A 20,341-nucleotide genomic window follows, 5' to 3' on the forward strand; every position below is an offset into this window, starting at 1 on the left:
GTTTTTCGATTTACAGATTCATATTACATTATCTTCATATGAATTCTATTCGTATCGTTATCAAGGTAATAATACACGTAATAGAAATTTTGTATTAAAAAAAAAATTATATCAAAGACATAGAAATATTTTACATCCATGTTATCAGTTTCCTTTTGTTCTTAGAGGTAAATTTTCTGATTTCACAGATGTATTCATTATTATTATTATTATTATTATTATTATGTTGTATGAAGAGTTTATAATTTGATAAGCGCGTAATTACAATTCCTGTACTTAGTAACTTTTTGGTATTAATAATTCTTTTTTAAATGTCATAACTATCATATTGGAAATTAAATTTACGGAGTTTTTTTTAAATGAATTATGATTTTAATGTATTTATTATTATTCAGTTTTTATTAAATAATATTTATAAATATAAGTAATTCAGCATACTCACATATGACTGTCATGCTAGCCTCAGCTGTTGCACTATGAAAAGAGGGTGCTTCAGCGGACACCTCGCACCTGTAGGTACCGCTTGTTGAGGGCCTTATGTTCTTCAGTACCACGAGTGTGCTGTTCGAGCGATTCATCTAGAACAGCAACAATAATTGTGCCTGTTAATACTATGGTATCTATTGATTAATTCCAAAGCATCATCGGAGTCAACAATTAGATGAAAACTTATTATTGAAAATTATATTGAATATTTCTAATCATCTTGACGATATCTAGACATATAAAAATAGCTGATCGCTTAAGTTTCTATTCGATCTCCTGAAGATTGTATCGACTATTATCATGGTAGAATAGATAATGTTTACGGTTCTCTAAAGCATGGATAATACCCATAATTTTGATTGAATCTTATGAATATGTTTTCAATAAAGTTCATTATCAACAAATTAAGTCTTAATTGATTAAACCAATAAGGTGATAAATGAACAATTAATTAAATAACTAGAATTATTAATTAGATTGGTTAATGAAAATAAGAATGACTAAATTATACGCAGTTCAGGATAATAGGTTAAGATATAGATAGTTGAAAGTATGTTAACTATTTTATTTATATTGTATATATAATATTATATATATTATACATACAAAATATTTAAAAAAAACTTACTGAATAAATAAAATAAATTCTTTAATTAATTCTTAATAATGTACATAGCAGAGAACATGATTATATTAGACCCTATATTTACCCATTAATTTTTTTTTCTCAAAATGTTTATTATATCATGCACATTTGTGATATTAATGTGGTTAGTAAAAAAAGTATAAATTCTTAGTAAGTTCCTTTATTTATTATTTATTTCAGTAATTTTTCTTTTTATTTGAGACCAATAATATGAAAATAAAATCAATGTTTTTTTTTAAATATTGTTCAGTTGATATCTTCATTTATTTAAATATTAGAAGACTTGGACATAATAGTTAAAAATTAAATAATTACAATAACCAAAAAATAAATCATAATCAAAGAAGTAAATTTAATTCAAATAAATAATAATTAAATATAAATCATCATCATTAAAATAACATACCTTGATATGTTCGTACTAAAATATTTTCAAAGGCTATTATGTCCTTGACTTTTAATATTGAAATATATAAACTAAATGATATCCAAAAGAAGCATGGGTTTTATTTTAACATCAGTGATCTCTAACAAAAAGTAAATAACTTACTAAGAATTTATTAGTTTTTATTAAAATCATTTATACTAACATGTGCATCATATAATAAATAATTTGAAAAAAAAATTAATTGGTAAATTTAATGTCTAATTATTATATATTGTTCTTTTTTTCTAATTAATTATATATTTTTATTAATCTCAAAACAATACTTTTTATTTCCATCATGCTTATTTTATATCATTATATTCAAGTATTGGGTCTCAAACAATTATATAAATAATAACTACATTTAGTAACAGTTATCAATTGTTAAGATAAAGTAGTAATTTACTATTTGCTACCTCTACATCATCATCAATATTCTATTACAGCTAGTAATAGCTTTAAACTAGGGAGCTGGCGTAATCGAATAAAGTTCGGGAGAGAAACAATCTAATAATGGAGCAGGTAGTGGGAGCTGTTGAATACAAACAGCAAATACAGGAGGTGGCTTGGGCCAAGGGTGGTCACGGCCCGAAAGAAAACTTGGCTCTCTGAAAGGGGTCAAAGTTGGCTGGAGAAGTTCCTGGAGAATAAATGGCCTCCAGAGCTCACCGGCAGGTCTCATAAACTCTGACATTTAATGAATTTGCAGGACTGAGTGTGCCTAGGACAACTCCAAGCTTTTTATCGAGGAAGGACACCTTGCAGGGACTGATGCAGTAATGGCAGGGAACAAGGAAATATGAACAACTTGTAAGACAACAATATTTGTTGCAGCATGTACACAAAATGCAATATTGTAAAAATATTACAAACGAAGTGTAAAAATGTAATATTTTACTAATTTTGCAATTTACCGGTTTGAATAAAAGCCTGTTAAGCAAATTCGCTACTTAGGACTCCATCTTAACAACATACTTACTTTTTAATACTAGACTGAAACGACAGAAATCTGCTATATTTCGATTACTACAGCATATACTTGATAAATGCTCTAAACTTTCTGTTTCCTACAACAAAACTCTTATATACTATGATAATCAAAACTATTTGGACATTCAGCATTGAGCTTTGGGTGCCCATCAAGCCATCAAATTCCTCCTGTATCCAATCCGAAATCCTCTGTAAAATCCTTGATGCCCTTGGAGCCTATTTATGTTGTTAGAGGTTTATTTACATCATAAATAAACTCATCCATGAAGGCCACAAGATCCCATTTGTTGCAGGTTTGTCCCGAAATAGATATACCTCCTTTCATTCCCAAACCCTTACTCATCTAAACCCATTAGTTCTTAATCTTTTATCCTTAAAAATTCCTGATCAACCTCTGAGGCATCTAAAAAGAAGATGGCCACGGGACCTTCCAATTTAAAGCAACGATTTAAATACACCATTGAGTGGTTCCTGCTTAAGATTATATGTTCTGCGACATTCATCACATTTACTACATATTGAGTTGTAAATTTCAATAAATAAAAAAAATACAGCTTAACTTTATAACAATAAACACTGCAATTTAAAAAAAAATGGATTAATGACATTATTTCATTAGTAATTAATAAATAATAAAATATCTGGTGAGTCCATTCACACAACCTGCCTTACTGGTTTGAAGTCCAATACACACAGTTGCAAGCATTTTACTAATATTAGCTCAATATAGATCTGCATGGATACAATAATGATTAACAAAATAATCATAAAAACGTAAGATATTTCCTCTATTTTAAAGTGTGGCCGAACTATAGGTAACACTTGATCGCCCGCTATTTTTTTTTTAATATTTATTTATTGCTGTTTACAACTGTACATTATAATACATTTAGTAAATCTGATCTAAGTTAAATGAGAGTGTTATAGGCGTGTAGAGAAGCTACCCATTGGTAGCACTCTAATGACATTTTACATTAGCTAGTCTCGTGGCCATCTTCTTTTCAGGCGCCTCGGAGGATTGTCAGGAATGGAAGAGGATGCTAGATTAGAAACTAGGGGGTTTGAGTCCACCCGCTTTTGAATCGCTTATCCAATGTAGTCCAAGGTAGCGGATCTGTTCGCAGTCAGTAGGTTTACGACGAAGGGTAAAGGTGATTGGGTGGGATTTGTTGGAATTTATCTTAATCCTCCAATTACGACACCAATCTTCGAGGGCTGTGATATGGGATTGGAGATTTTGGGATACAATTAGTGGGTTATTATTAACAGCATGCACACATGTGTCACCGGCATACGTGGTGAGGATGGTGTTACCTTGAGGAACACCAGCGGACTGAGAATAGAGGGATGAATAGGAACCATTGTGGTTTACTTGGAAAAATCTATCAATGAGAAAGGAATGAATGATGAGAAATTATGTAGGAGGTAGGAATTTACGGAGTTTGTAAAGCAGTCCCGGGTGCCATACTCGATCAAACGCCTGATGCCCGCCATTTAAAAAGAAAAATCAGACAGTATGATGAGTTCCGAGGATCATCAATGAGTAGTATGAAGCTTTAGTACCAAATATAAAAAAAAATCACGCTGGTAGTTCCTACAAAAACTACTAACAGCGTTAGGTGGACAGACAGGTTTTTAAAATAGTTTTTTTTATTCTATATATCTAGAAATGTGTAACCTAACATTTTGTTATTTATTATATTATATTATTTATTTTATTATTATTATATTATAACATTTATTATATTCGATTATAATTACGGTTATTGCTGTTATTACGAGTATTACTAAATATAATAAACCAAAAACAAGTTATAGTTTAATTAAAATAGTAAGGCGATGATATTTATAATATCATTTAAAAAACTAATAATCTCCTTTCTCATTATTTATTATTATCCTTAACTCAGAATAAAGGAGTAATATATAATTATGGAATAAAATCATAATCATCAAGTTGGATTGACATTCGAACCAAAAATGACGTGAGGTAAAGTATGACGTGTAAAGGAAGAGAGGCACACCTTAAATAAACAACTAAGACATATTTTTTTCTCTACTTTCGAAACAATAGAAATGAAACCTTAGATCTAAAGTAAATTACACTTACTGAAATCAGTTTGAAATTAGGTATCAAAAATATATGGGAGAGTAAAATGACACATTAAAAAACTTTTAATATTTTAGGTTAAAACTTTTAGAACAATGTCAAATGCATTTTGTTACGCCATAATTTATATACTAGCCTTCAACTGTTAACGAAAAAATACGCACCGATTACAAACGATTTAATGACAAATTACACTCTTATGAATTCCATGACCACAACAATCATGCACAATAACATACATAGAAGACTGAAGAGGAGTTAATGAGGGGTCTGCTCGTCCAATAATTAAATTTTATATCACACCTGTTGGAGATGTCATTGGGCCCAGCTCCCAACAGAGCCCTCATCATATTTTCATAAGTCATACATCAAATTCACGGATTGTCATTTCTATTAAAGGTTGTTAAAAAAGTTTAAATAATAATTAATAATAACTAATAAATCATGAGGATTTTTTTAATTTATGGATAAGTGCAATTATTAGACATACGACCTCTTGTAAATGAGAATGTTTTCTTTCCAATAATAAATCTAAAACGATACAGACTTATTACTCAGATATGGGCAAAATATTAGTTGAAATCGAATTAAAAATATGTTTTTTTAATTTACGCTAATTTTTGAAGTAGATGTGTAGGCGTTCGGTCATTGTAAAATATTTATTATTATTTGTATTTTCAAATCCCGTATTCATCTTAGTTCTTGAACAATAATATACTTCTTTTTGCCATTATATATTTTGTTACAGCAAAAATGCACTAATTGATCTTCGATAATTTTCGTGAAACTGATTTTGTGATAAATATTCTTTGGAAGAAATTTTAACACGATAATTTTTAAAATAAAGTTATAATTGTATATAATGTAGATAACATTTATATAAAATTAAATCACTGAGTATGCGTACGATTAGCGCTAATTATGAAGAAATAGAGGTAGAGGAAGTAATAGAGTGAATGCAAAAATAATATATTTTTTTAATTTATTTATATATTGACATTTACAACTGTATATAAAATACAACAAATAAATTTGAAGTAAGATCACAATGGTATGATGAAGCATGTAGAAAAACTACCCTTTGGTAGCACGCCAAAACATTTTTACAATGTAAGGTCACGAGGCCATCTTCTTTTCAGCCGTCTCGGGGGATTTCCAGGAATGGAAGAGGAAGCTTAGAAGGTTAGAAACTAGTGGGTTTGGATGGTTAGGGAATTAGTTGGGATTTATTTTGATCCTCCAATTTCGAAACCATTCTTCGAGGGTTGTGATATTTTATGATATACTGGTACTGGAGATTTTGGATGAAATCAAAGGGTTATTATTAACTGTGAGCACACATGTATCATCGGCATACGTGGTAAGGATGTGTTAGGAGTTGTGGGAATGTCAGCTGTATAGACGCTGTAGAGAATGGGACCGAGGATACTACCTTGAGGAACACAAACGGATTGAAAATAGTGGGATGAATAGGAACCATTATGGTTTAATTGGAATAATCCATCAGTAAGAAAATAACGGATAATCAGATAGTATGTAGGGGGTAGAAATAGTTACTGAATTTGTAAAGCAGTCTCAGGTGCCAGACTCGATCAAAAGCCTACTCTATATCGAAAAGGACTACCGCGCAGTACATTTCGAGCTCCAAAGAAGACGAGACAACATGCACCACAGGATGACACACAAAAATAAATAAGTCATAACAAATTGTGTGTATGTGTGTACAAATATACGTATTGTAATCTTAACTTAGGTTTTAATTACAAACATTTTTGGTTCATCGTTGAAGCTGATTTTTGGTTACAAAAAACAATTATTATTTTAAAAAAACTACATTTAAAAACCAAAATATACAAGAAGATATCAAACAGTTTCTTTAATAATTATTATCACATCTATATTAATACTAAATTTTTGATGCTATGTGTTTGTCAGAGATAACTATTTTTATATTTTAAGGGGAAAAAATGGAAGTAGTAGTTTATATTAACTATAATTTAGATTTTTTAGTATTAATACCATTAAATTCTACAAACAAATATTGTTTTTTAAATTGTGAAGTATATTTACGTGCTATGGTGGAATAAATTCTTCTTAAATTACATCATGTAGTGGTTACATATACTATAATATATGTAAGCATTTATTTAAGTACTCTCTTCCAGTAATACGATATAAATCCCGAAACGGACTGTCCATCCAGCGTACTCTGATATCCTGTGTGGGTCTATATTCTTTACAATGGTCACTTTTACGATGCCTCCAAAACATTCAGAACAGAAATCCTCTTACGAGGGTTCTTATTTATTTTATTCAGCCCTTGAAGTATTTCCATTGGCCTACCATTCCCAATCTCATAACCGGCCAAAGGATAACTGAAATCCTCTTCTTTATCAGATACTGGGAAGTGTATTTCTGCTTCAGTATACTCTTTTAAAAGTACATGAAATATTTTAGGAATCGCAACATAATATCGTAAAAGAAAAACTTTCCTCTTATATTTTTACTGTTTTAGGTACACATTATAAAATCTAAAAGAAGTTTCTAATAGATATATAGTATGGTCTCAAAATACAGAAAGGAAAAAAAAATTATTTTGAAATCCAACCTTTGCGTAGTTATCACACACAATATGTTTTTTAATTGTAATTAAAAAATATATATCGTGGAATTATTCACCACCCTGCTCAAGAACATCAAGGGACGTACTTTATCGGGATATAAATAGTAAATAAAATGCTACTTATAAAAAGTATACGGAGAAATAATAAAAAAATGTTAAAACCTAAAAATAACATCAACAGACAAAAAAAAAAATATATATTTCTCTAATGAAATATGGATTTAAATTAATATAAGCAAGTAAAATTAGTAATTATTTATGTAAATACATTAACATTACATTTCGATTTATTCAAAACTAAAGAAAAATGATACAGGAATCAAATTTACAATTAGTTAAAAAATCTTTTTACATATTTATTATATTTATTTATATTTAAAATAATTTTATTATTTTTAAAACTCTTAACCTGTTACTGATATTTTTGATTTTTACCACTACTATAAAAAAAAAATAAATTTGTACCTCTCTCTACAACCCTTGAAGAATCAGGGATTCAATGCTTTGTAAGGAAGTAGTTGTTACTAGACCAACGTTTGTACAAGGAGATGATTTGTTCATAATCATGCTTAACCGCCAGATTTTCCCCAATTAAGGGTACCCACAGATTTGACTCATGGTTGCAATAACTCAATAAATCAATCTGCCACCGCCGGATTAGAACTCAGGTCCTTGGAGTTAGTAGCAGAGTGCCTTTCTCACTGATCTACCCTGCTCCCAATAGGACTAGCAGTTCTTGTAAAAGTTTTTATTTACATATTAATGAGGTTTTACAAAGTAAATTATTTATTGCATAATCTGTAAATAATTTTATGTTATGCACCTCGTAACGACATCTGTAAATATTAACTAAATCAATTTCAACGTGGTGCACACTTTAATTTCTGGCAATCACCAATTTGTGTTTCAATCGATGATTAATTATGCATCATTAAAGATACGTTAATAAAATAACTAAGTTAAGATAACAAACAATTTTTCCCGAAAGGTATGAATCAAAATTAATATAATCGTGGTAAATGGTGTAGCTCGTGAGGCGAAATCGATTGGCGTAAGGACTGACAGTTTTGGTCGTTAGAGAAATTGTTTGTTCAACTGATTGCCACCCCCTCCCTCTCAAACATCTGATGACAATCAAAACAAAATGTGAATATATTATTTTGAAAAAACAACTCATCGATTGATTCGACAAACGGTCAATCTGTCAAAAGTGATTATTTTTGACACTGCCATTTTTTTTAAGAATCACTATAATTTGGATTTTATTGAACACTGATATAATCGTTCAATTTCTCACTTTTATTAACATTTCCGTCGTTTGCTAGTAAATTACTTACAGTAACAACCAATATATACTTAGCGTTGTTAGTTTGTTAATAGAATCTTAGAGTAGTAACAAGTCTATAAAATCAAATATGGCATTTTTTAAAAATTATCTATTTATTTTTATTCATTTCTATGTTTTTAAATTTTTGTATTAGGTTTTCAAATGTATTTATTTAATTTTTTTTAAACTGTTCTACTGTTGTGACTAAATTATTTTTAGATATCAATCCTTCCATTACAAACTCCCTAACCACTCAAACCCATTAGTTTCTAATCTTGCTTCCTCTTTTATTCCGGACAATCCTCCGAGGCGTCTGAAAAGAAGATGGAAAAGAAAATGTTTTTGAGTGCTACCATTGGGTAGTTCCTCTGCATGTTTGTACCTTACCATTATGATTTCCTCAAATTTACTTGATGTATTTATTTACAGTTGTAAATCTCAATAAATAAATTTTTTTTTTAAAATTATTTTTGATTTATTTGCATATTGATATTTATTGATGATTTCTGTTAAAATATATTTGATTTATTTAACAGATCAAAGGTGTGTTGCGGATTACTAGAGAGGGGAAAATGAATGATTGAAATAGGGCGAATATTATATTGAACGAATAAGTGAATTTTAATTTGGCTTTGTGCCAGAACAAGGAGGAAAATAAACAAATATAAGAAAATTGTTAAAAAAAGTATTTGAAGTGTATTTTATTGATAATTATTTTTTTGAGAAATGAAAATATATTTATTCGTAGTCGTATACTGTAATATATATATTATAAATATATGTATATACACTACATATGTATATCAGTACATGTATACAGTACATGTATATCCTGTTATGATTGATAGATAAGCTTTGTATTACAGCAACCCGATGTATTTTGGCAGTATTGCCAAATAAAGGATTTCTCTATAACAGTGTAGGTAATGTAGTTTACTTAATAAAATTATGGTGCATCTATCATACTAATGTTACTTAAAATCATATATCAAAATCAAACTAATGCACGCTTTGAGTGCTCTTAGAGGATCTTAAAACGTGTACTTCTGAAAAACCAGACTTAAAATATTTTACCTCCATAATACATTAACTTATTATATATTACAGATACGAGTGAGTCAACAATATATATTGTATAAAAATATCTTTTTACTCTCAAATAAAATTTAACTAATCTAATAATCGTTTCTGGTAAATTTATTAAATTTATAAATAGAAATTAAATTTGATATCATTAATTCGAAAACCTTCCAACTACGTTTTTTATCTAAAGTATAGTTTCGATTGAATTTTCACATTTGATTCATTCTTTATCAGCTTGTGGTCATAAGATCAAAAACATTTCTTTTACTAGCAATTATTTAGTTCTTAAAACCAACAAATAATTAGAAATTTCAAGATTCATTAAGAACTTTAGTTTAAATAAAATGTATAAACAGAATATTTTTTTGAATTAGGGTCGCAAAAATACTAATGAAACAGTGGTCTTAACAAGTTATAATTCTTAACAAGATAAATAATATATCTCTAAAGGACCATCACAAGCTTATAAAATTAAGCGGCTGGTTAACAAAAAATTTCTTCACAACACATGTTTCCTTCGAGATAAAACGTATTTTCCAGTTTTTATTCGGATTAGAATTTTTCCACAAGGATACAGACACTGAACACCAATTTGGTCAGACTTATAAACCAAGAATGGTATCAAGAAAAATTTAAATCCTATATCAGAGACTAAAGAGAGTTGTTCACAAAGAAGTTGGTCACATAAACTTACATACAGAAACTTATGAGAACAAATATCACCTATGTTTGTTCCAGCTAAATAGACTCAAAGACACTAATATTAAATTTTATAGGCCAAAACGTAGAGAACATTAACGAATGTCCCCTTGTATGTCAGTAACATAACTTAACGTACTGACTTTCGTACGCCTACTGTGATCGACTTTAAACAATTGCATAAATAGTAAAAAGAACATCGCCCTATGACACTTAGGTTTTCCATAAACGATCAAACTGCTGCTCAAAAATCCTAAAATTTAGTTGATTGCATATGGGATAGTTTGATGAGTGGTGCAACTGTTGTATTTGTAGCGATTCTGTTGAGGTCAACATTTTTATGTGAATCAGGAGAATGTTGCACAACTATTGAAGCATATAGGATAATTTTTTTTTTGGAAGTTTGGAGTGTTGTACAATTTTATCGATAATGGTTGTAAAGTAAAAATTGATAAAAATCGTTAAAATTAAAATCTCATGCGCCACTTCTTTGGCATGTAGCAAACCTTATTATTTATTACTTTATATATGTATTATTATATTATAATATATTTATATTATATCAATTTATATAATATTAATTATAATTAATTAATTTTTTATCGCGGCTGGAGGAGGTTCCCTATGTACTGCCCCTCCTTAGGTTTCTTATTAAATTTACCGTAAGTTGTGAGTAAAGTTATGAACTTACAAAAAAAAAATATAATCATACATTTTTTTTTATTGATTCATTCTAATTGAATTTATTATGATGTGAGTTATTATTTCTAATTATAATTATTCAGTAGGTTAAGATTAACAATTCTCTGAAATTATTTACCCAAGGAGGCATTTTCAATGTTTAAATTAAAAGTGAGATTAAAACTTTTCAATTTTAAAAGCTTCGTCGCTAATGAGGATAAATTCCAAAGTGGCATGTAATTGAGTGAGCTTCTCCATTAGGCTTAGAAATTAATAAATTAATTCACCTTAAAAAAAAAAAAAATCATCTACGAAAAAGAGTAAGAAAATATGAAAGAACAACAACAAAAACAAGCTTCCAAGCGCGTCTTTTGACTCCCCGTTCCCTGGCTTTCTTCTTTTTAATCCTCTAAGTGGCTTCGTCGGTTCAAGTTCAGAGACGATGGACTTTAACGAAAAAAATTTCCATCTTGTATAACTATATTTAACATTAATTTTTAAGTATCTTACACTGCATATTTATTTAAAAACACTACAGACAGTATAATTACATTAAAAATCTCTATAAATATATAATTCAAATCATTTTTTTTTTGTTTCAGTGATGAAATACTTGTTTTTTTTTTTCTTCAAATTTCTATTAATATCTTAAAACTCTATTCTCTCTTCCTCTAGGGAGAGAAATGCTTTATTCATCCTTGCTGCCCAAATACATTGGGTTGCTACATTACACAGCATACTTATCAATCCGTGATCAGACATATATATAAATTACATATTTTTATATGATATAATACAGTAGAAAAAAAAAAAATCCTACAGTTTTCTTTTACAATTAATACCAGTCTACACACTAAATAAATGTTTTTCAATTTATTACTTTTTTCTTTCCCTTCCATTTCACAATATTTATTTCATTTGATCGACAAATTCACTCTCTCGAATTCCCATGTATAACAAATATTAAAATAAGAAAATATCAAAAATATAAAAACAACAAGGTATTAAACAAAACAACAAACAATATATGCAATGTATGCATGCCATCTCTCCTCTGGGTAACTCCCCTACTCATTAATTTCCATGCATGTGGTGGTGGATGATTCCCAGGGAGTCCAGTATTGTATTCCCTGTTATCCTAACCACGTCCTGGACGTCGACTCCGAGTTCCTCCATGAAGCTCCCAGTTGTGCTGGGAATCGTTCCTCGTTCTCCTTGAGGAGTAAAGGGATAAATTTCCTTCTTTTCCCTATCCACTTTATTTGCCTGGTCTTAAATATGCGTAAACTCACATAAAATATGTGTTGTTATAGCTGCATGCTGAAACTATATATGAATTCATACATATTTTTTTCAATACATATACCTGGATCTTAAGAGTTATAAAATCGAAGACTTTTATAACATAAGTTCAACGTCGGGGTACACGGATAATATAAAATCTGAAGAATATTTTGATAAAACTAAAAGATAAACATTCTTTAAAGTGTTTCATCGGTTCATAGAGCATGCATTTTGGGCGTTTGAACTTGTAGATTTAAAGTGACTTTTCTCTAACATAAAAGGCGTTTCTTTTAATGTCTGTCGTTTGTTATACTTGCATGTTTTATTGTTCTTCCTGTAACGTCAGATGTTCCTACTAAAAAGGAAAACAATCATGTTACTACTAGAGTGTTAAAAAATTATTCCGGCTTGAATATGTATTGTGTTTCCATAAAATATTTAGTTCTTTCCTAAAAGAATTTATAAAACGTTTTGTGAAAATATAATTAATACTGGCTAAAAACAAATTATATAATCCAGACATTTATGAATTCGCGACTGGGTCAGAAGCCCCTCGGAAGCACTCAAGGTTCAAACGGAAAACCCCGGAAGGGGAGGAGTTGATGATGCAACGCCACCTTTGTTGATACGACCTCCGAGCACTCTCGACTGGATTCATGTGTCGAGTGCTTAATGACAGACCTCACTTCAGCCCTGTCTTTAATGGAGAGTGCATTTGAGAGAAGGAAAATTGGCTTCGTCATTTTCATGCAACCCTCCGTAACGCAAAGTTATATCTGTCAGCCATTACATATCCTTGTGCCGGTTTATAGCATCATAAGGAGAAGAAACATTAAATGATAGTAGAACCTCTTAATCATTCTTGATGGTATCAAGAAAGCGGTGGTAAAGCTTGAGAGCCAGTTATTCCATAGTATACAAAAGTATACAAACCTATTTATTAAGTAAAAATTAAAGTTCAATACACAACCTATTTAATATGTAGGTGATGTATCAAACAATATGTGATGAAGTAGAATTTATTGCACCAATTTAATATAATTTAAAATTTTTATAAAATCCATCACAAAGATTAAGAATTTATTTTTAATTTCTTGTTTCACAGCCCTCGAAGAATGGTTTCGAAATCAGAGGGTCAAAATAAATCCCAACTAATTCCATCAAATAACTTTTACCGTTCGTCGTAAACCTACCGACTGCTCAACGGTTTCTTTTAATACAGTTGCTCTTACCCCTGTCGAACAGATCCTACCTTGGACTACATCTGGACAAACGACTAAACTGAAATCCTCACACCAGACTGAAAAGACCGTAAAACTGCAAGTCGACTTCGACTATTACTGCAGTTACTAGACGAACGGTCTAAACCTCCAATCCATTACAAAAATACTGATCTGGCCAATGATTGTAATAAGGCCAATCTGAACATACGGAGTTGAGTTTTAGGGCTCCACTAAACCTTTGAATTCCTCTCGTATCCAATCCTTGCAATCTAAAATCTTCAATGCTCCTTACCATGTCACAAATAAAATCAGACATAAATACCTTAATAGTCCACAAGTAACCGAACTAGACGAAATTTCTTCCATTATTAACTCCCTAACCAGCCAAGTCCACTACTTTCTAACATTGTTTCCTCTTTCATTCCTGAGAATTCTTCGAGGTCCCTAAAAAGAAGATGGCCACGAGACCTGTTAATGTAAAAACGTCATTAGGGTGCTACCAAACGTAGTTTCTCTACACGCTTGTACCACCCCATTATAACTGAGGACAAATTTACTGATTATATTATAATTGTATGTATTTACAACTGTACAGAAATTTCAATAAAGTTATTAAAAAAAATTTCTTGTTAAAGTGTTTGATTCAAAATTCCGTCCTAAAACCGATACACTTATTGTTTCTTTGCTAATGAGCTGTTTTTATTATTATAATTTCTTAAATAATTTAATGATTAATACAATTATATTTCAGGAACTTTTGTAAAATACCATCAGATGAATAGTTTTACAATAATTCGAAGAAACTAATAAAACGTAAACTGGTTTCCATGATAAACTCTACTTTCGGATCGGGACAAATTCAAATACTCGAGTCTGAAAACCTATTAAACAAAAAGGAAGCAACAAAATATGTAAATCCATTCAAAATATAATCTTTATTTCATTTTTTTTTTTTATTTTGAAGGCTAAAAGATAGTGATTCTAAAATATTTTTTTTCATTTCTCAAGAATACTCATAAACTACTTATCTATTTTCATTTCTAAACGAAAAGGAGGATGTTAAGGACGAGTTTTGAGAAAATTCATAGAGTTGACTAGTAACTTAAAAATCTGCCGAATCAAAAAATATACTCCAAGCTTTTAAACAATGGTTTATAATTTTAATTAATTATTTTTTGTTTTTTTAAATAGTTTTGTGCATCTACGCTTATATTGGCTCAATGAGATGTTTGTGGACAATTAAATCGTCTAAACTTATTAAATAAGATAAACAAAAATAAAATGAATAAATATTGACGTACATGTTCAAATGTTTGTGTCGTATGGGAAATCTATTACCATCATTAGATACCATATATACCATCATTGGTATAACAAAAATCAGAATTTAGACCAAAAAAAGTAAACAATTGCAATTTCGGGCAAAAACATGTGAATAAATCCTTAAAACGTGCAATTTTGTGAAAAATAAAATTAATGATATTTGAATGTTTTCAAATCATCAAATCATGATAAAGAACAGAAAAACCTGTCACTTACGCCATCTGGAGGAGCTGCTTAAACCCATATATTCTTAATATTGTCTATATTAATTGACATGTCCTGTAGTTAGACAAAGTCGCCGAAATCTGGAAAGGTGTCGCGTGTCACACAGTACATACCCCACGCGTCCATAGGTCTTATCGGACTGACCAAATCACCTCTCGGTAATGTTGCCCTGGCATGCGGCGAGTTCTGTTCTTAGTTAATAGAGGCTACAGCACGACACCTCAAGCCTGCCTCCATCGATAGCTCGGTCATTCCCCAAAAGGCTATTTACGACAGAGTAGGGAGAATATCCTATAAAATGTGGATTAATTACCTTTGGATCTTATCAGGTGTTATTAATTAAATCGTAACGGCCTTATTTATTTTAATTAGTGCCTAAGGACATATTCTAACTTCGCATGTCTTCTAGTTACAATTTGATTCGAAATAACTGGCATTTACGAATAATTCAACAATTGAAAACAACTGGTATCTATTTATTAATTAATTGAAATTTTAGTCAATGTTAGGATAAGAAAAATTATTAGCAAATTATATATCTGTAAGTATACATAACTGTATCTATCTTATCATATCTTATCAGTATCTTTAACTGATGCTTACAAACAAATACTTTCGAAAAAATATCAAAAACACTGACAAATAACAAAAAAAACAAATATAATTAGGTTTGCACACATAAAAACCCAACTAGTTTATCGAGACCATACAATAACACTAAGCTAAGAGACACCATATTTTTCCATTTTTTGATTATTTGAAATTTATTGTAGGAAGATAGTCCAGGAGGCGGTCAAGAAAGGTACCAAATTAGTAATTAGTAATAAAACTATTTATTGTAAACCAACATTTGGCCCAACATACAAAGGACTTCTTCAGGGCTGTCTTGATAGATACATCTGTTGTCATCCAATGTTGACTGGGTTTTTATCAATGTTTCAACCAAGACAGTCCTGACGAATCCTTAGTTAACAATAAATATTTTTTTCGACTATTTAGCCATCCTTACTATCTTCCTACAATCTACTTCATACGGTCAACTATCTTCCTACAATCTACTTCATACGGTCAACTATCTTCCTACAATCTACTTCATACGGTCAACTATCTTCTTCCAATATAAATTTTTTACAATATCTTTTTTTTTAACCAATACAAAACTTTATTAATGTAAAAGCGCAAATTCTTCTCAATTAACAGATAAAATTTTACTTTATAAGATTTTTTTTATTACGAGTGGGAAAAAAAGTGTGAGCACTTCACTACGCTCCATGCTGCCTGAAATTGTAAAGCTTCCTAACTAACCCTGTGGTAGTTACGGCGTATATTTCGAGTGAAATAAGGATTTAATGATAATAAAAATTTTTAAGACTCTTAACTTTGAAATTCAGACGGATGTATTTAATTAAGTCATTCCCATGCTACACAAATATTCTCTGCTTGTTGATTCAAAGGAAACCGATCATATTATTTTATCTCATCATATTTGTAATACTAAGTTAATGGACACCGTGGGTACATATTTTTCCTTCTTTTAACTATCTGGAATTCAAATTCTTTGTTAAATTGTCAAACAACAACTTGTTTCTTAGTATCTGTATCTCAAAGTCTGTTATTACCGAAATTTAAGCACACGAAAACATACTCACACATTGAAGGTGACGCAAAAAATAGTATGTGAACTATTTTGATTTTATAATTTTTTCCAGAGCCACCTCATTTTGGATTCCTATAGAATATGGTGTATTTTACCAGAAAATATAATTTTTATCGCTTATAATTTATAGTGACATGCGACGAATTTTATGATATTTTTTTCGTAGGAAATCAAATTTTACAAAGAATTTATAATAGTAAAATTTTTATCAAACGGTTTCCCAGGGCTAAAATCATAAAACAATTTCATGTAGGTGAAAATTCATCGATGTGATTTTTTGAGTTAACTACATCATCAATTGAAGCTATTATTATTGTAAAATAAATTAAAATGTTTTTCTTTTTAATTCGTATTAGGAGAGAAATAGGTTTTAAACAGACGATTACTGTCCATTAATGTTGATGTTCAATGGATAGTCTTAGGGTTACATATATTATTAATTATATTCAGTTTTTTATTTTCGTCTTTAGGGATGGTTGATTTGAGCTGCAAATGAGATGAAATGAGAGCAGTAGATCTGATCACATTACAGTGGAATCTAATCCGAACAAACTACCAAAAGAGTATACCGAAAAACCAAGAGAGTTCGGATAAAAAAATGTCATTTCATAAGTTACATATCAATTTAAAAACAAAAATTATAGGTATATAAAAGTATAAGTATTTTTATTACAATTATTCATTGGTATGTTCTTTTGAAATAATCTGAATTTGTAGTTTGTATATCGCTAAATTTTACAGTCCATTGCAACTGAACCTATGGAAGAAATAACTGTGTGCCTATGGAACTGTGCCTTCAATCTAATGCCAGGCACTCCTTCACTTTTGAATCACTGGTTAAATTGTTGCGGTCTGTATAAAATAGTGATAAATATAACATAATTAACAGAAAAGAAAATCTATTGCATAAATTACAGTTGAAGTAGGGGGTGGCCGAAACAACAGTGTGTTAGTTAATTTTGAATGAAGGGTATATGGATTTAATGATTCTGATGATGATGGTGTGAGTTGTATTGATACGTGTGGACTTACTCCATGGATCGGTTATGCTATCTTCATTCCTAAATTTCCTCCCTCCTCCACCTCTGTTCCAGGAGGCACTTCAAAGTGTCTCTATTCACTCATTTTTGTAGTAGGATATAGATGAAGAGAAATAAATGGCTGTCTCTGGCCAAGGTTCACTAGCGAGTGTTAGTGCTTTTATTTCTCGGGCACATGGAGCGTTGGCGTTACAATTATCCATATAGTTATAGATTGTTTCAAGGCGTCCGTTTAAACGGAACAATAACAATTCAAATTTTTTTATTCATACCGGAGATAGTGGAAATTTTGGAAGGAAAATTCCACTACTTATTTTGCTACAGGTTTAGTTCTCTTGAGACGATTTATTATCATTAATTTCTCCTCCAAAGTTAATGTGAGATGTTTCCCTTTCAAAGCGGACATTTTAAAAGAGGTTTTTTTTTCTTGTTTTTTTTTTAACATAGGATGAAAAAACATAATGATAAAGCACTTCTAAAAAACATGTTTATAACTGATAGAACCGTGAGAGAGAAAGTTAGTATTGACGTTTGTTACTAAGAAATACCCGAGCTGGTGGAGTTTTGAAAAGTAGTTTCTTGCAAAACAAAATTTTTGTTTGTGCATGGTTATGTATTACAAAACTCATAAGTAATTTTTTTTTCAATAGCGTAAACTACCATTGTATTATCAATACAATTTCGATCTGAAGAAATATTTTATGAAAAAGGTAATTATATCCGTCGATTGAGAAAATAAATATGTAGCTTGGATTTTATTTTAAATAAAAATAGTTGGTATTTTTAAATGGATTATTTAAGCCTCAGCACATAAGGTGTTGATAATATGCTTTTATTGAATGTATGTATGTAGTACATGCATACATACATACAATAAAATTCTTCAATTATTGTTTTTAGTTTTGGATTATAAAATAGTCCGAATTAGCGAGTTTCGGACAGGTGATAGTACAAGAGCCGGGAAGAAAAAAAGGCAGTTATCTCACCCCAATTTTTGATTACTTTAATGAAAACTATGTATAATTCCTATTCAAAACTGATGAGTCTACCAAGTATAGGTAGAAGGAATAAAAATGTCAGCTATTTCAAAACCTTAAAAAAACTTAATTTTTCATTCGGAGCTCTATATCTTTAAAACTTATGCCAACACTTGAAAACTTAAGAGAACATTATTTAAAGTAAAGTAAATTTAAATTAAAAATTATTTAAGTTCCTGGATATAGATTTCTCAAAATAAATTCGCTAACAACTGATATTTCAGTACGTTCCATGCAACATTTTTATGAAATATTGCTTTTTAAAAAGCTATATCTCGAGAACTATTCAACATAAATAGCTCTATTATGGCTTACATTTTAGCAAATTTTCTCAACCTTAGATGATGCTCTCTGAGATTTTCTATTGTTGGTAGTTGTAAAGATATAGAGCTCCGAATAAAAATTAATTATTTTTAACGTTTTGAAAAAGCCGTCATTTTTTATTACCCCTACCCATACTTGTATGTATCTTAAGCTCAAATAAGTATTCAAGAACTGATTGACACTTTCTTCAGCCTGATTTAGAGCGGACTGTTTGGCGTCACATGACAGACCTTTCAGCTACCACTGACCCGTTTAACGCTCCACCTGGCAAAGGGTACATGTCTCCTGGTAGATTCATCCAGGATTCAGACAGAAGCGGGGCATGCCAACTGACTTGAAGGATTCCCCTGCTACAAAGGACCTTGGACTACAGTCGGTATCAACTGATCTGGAAATATGACGGCTACCTGGGTACGACATTACGTACATGTCTGAGACGTCACATCCACCTTGTCATACCAGAGACAAATCAGTTCCACATTAATTAGCAAATTAATTATTATTTATAGAGCGGATTTAGGATTTATTCTTTACTAAGAACAATTAACCTCATTTTCCATGGAGTAATATTTTTTTCTTTAAATTTATTTATTTATTCACACAAATTTTAGGTTTACAAAATTATACCATCTAACTTTTAAATTAAATGTGAATTTTATGAAGTGGAAAAGTAATTATTGCTCTCAACAAGTATTCAATCGAATATTTGAAAAACCAAAAAAATAAAAAAGATTAAGAATATAACCAACCAAATTGACTAAAAAACTTTAAGTTTTTATCCAGGTAACTCTGAAATACAAATACAGGAACAACATCTATAAATCACAGAATAAATATGTTCAGTAACATCTCAATTCTATTATTCATTACCACTGGAATAAAAATTATTGTTCTCAATAATTATTTAATAGAATATTAAAAAACAAATTTAAAAGATTAAGAATATAACCGACCAAATAGACTAAAAAACCTTAAGTTTTTATTCTGGCAACTCTAAAATACAAATACATCATCTAAATACAGAAATAATATGTTCAGTAACATTTCAATTCTATTATTCATTCTGTATATGCTTGTAATATTTATATTATTTTAATTTACTTCGTTCATTGTTGTATACTTTGTATATAATTTTCAACCTATCTATATATGTATA

At 29.9% G+C, this 20,341-nt stretch overlaps 1 protein-coding gene across 1 annotated transcript in view; it reads right to left on the reverse strand.

Annotated features, from left to right (window-relative positions):
- Positions 1-442: 442 nt before the first annotated feature.
- The window catches only part of LOC106687189 (cell adhesion molecule 3-like), a gene marked incomplete at its 3' end in the record, with an annotated part of 136,385 nt that continues 116,486 nt past the window's right edge, over positions 443-20,341 (reverse strand). Inside the window, 1 exon segment of the mRNA XM_014430923.3 lies at positions 443-578. Coding sequence (XP_014286409.2) covers positions 443-578 — 136 coding nt within the window.

This window comes from Halyomorpha halys, unplaced genomic scaffold (assembly GCF_000696795.3).
Source record: "Halyomorpha halys isolate HHAL.00 unplaced genomic scaffold, Hhal_1.1 Scaffold923.1, whole genome shotgun sequence".
Lineage (NCBI taxonomy): Eukaryota > Metazoa > Arthropoda > Insecta > Hemiptera > Pentatomidae > Halyomorpha > Halyomorpha halys.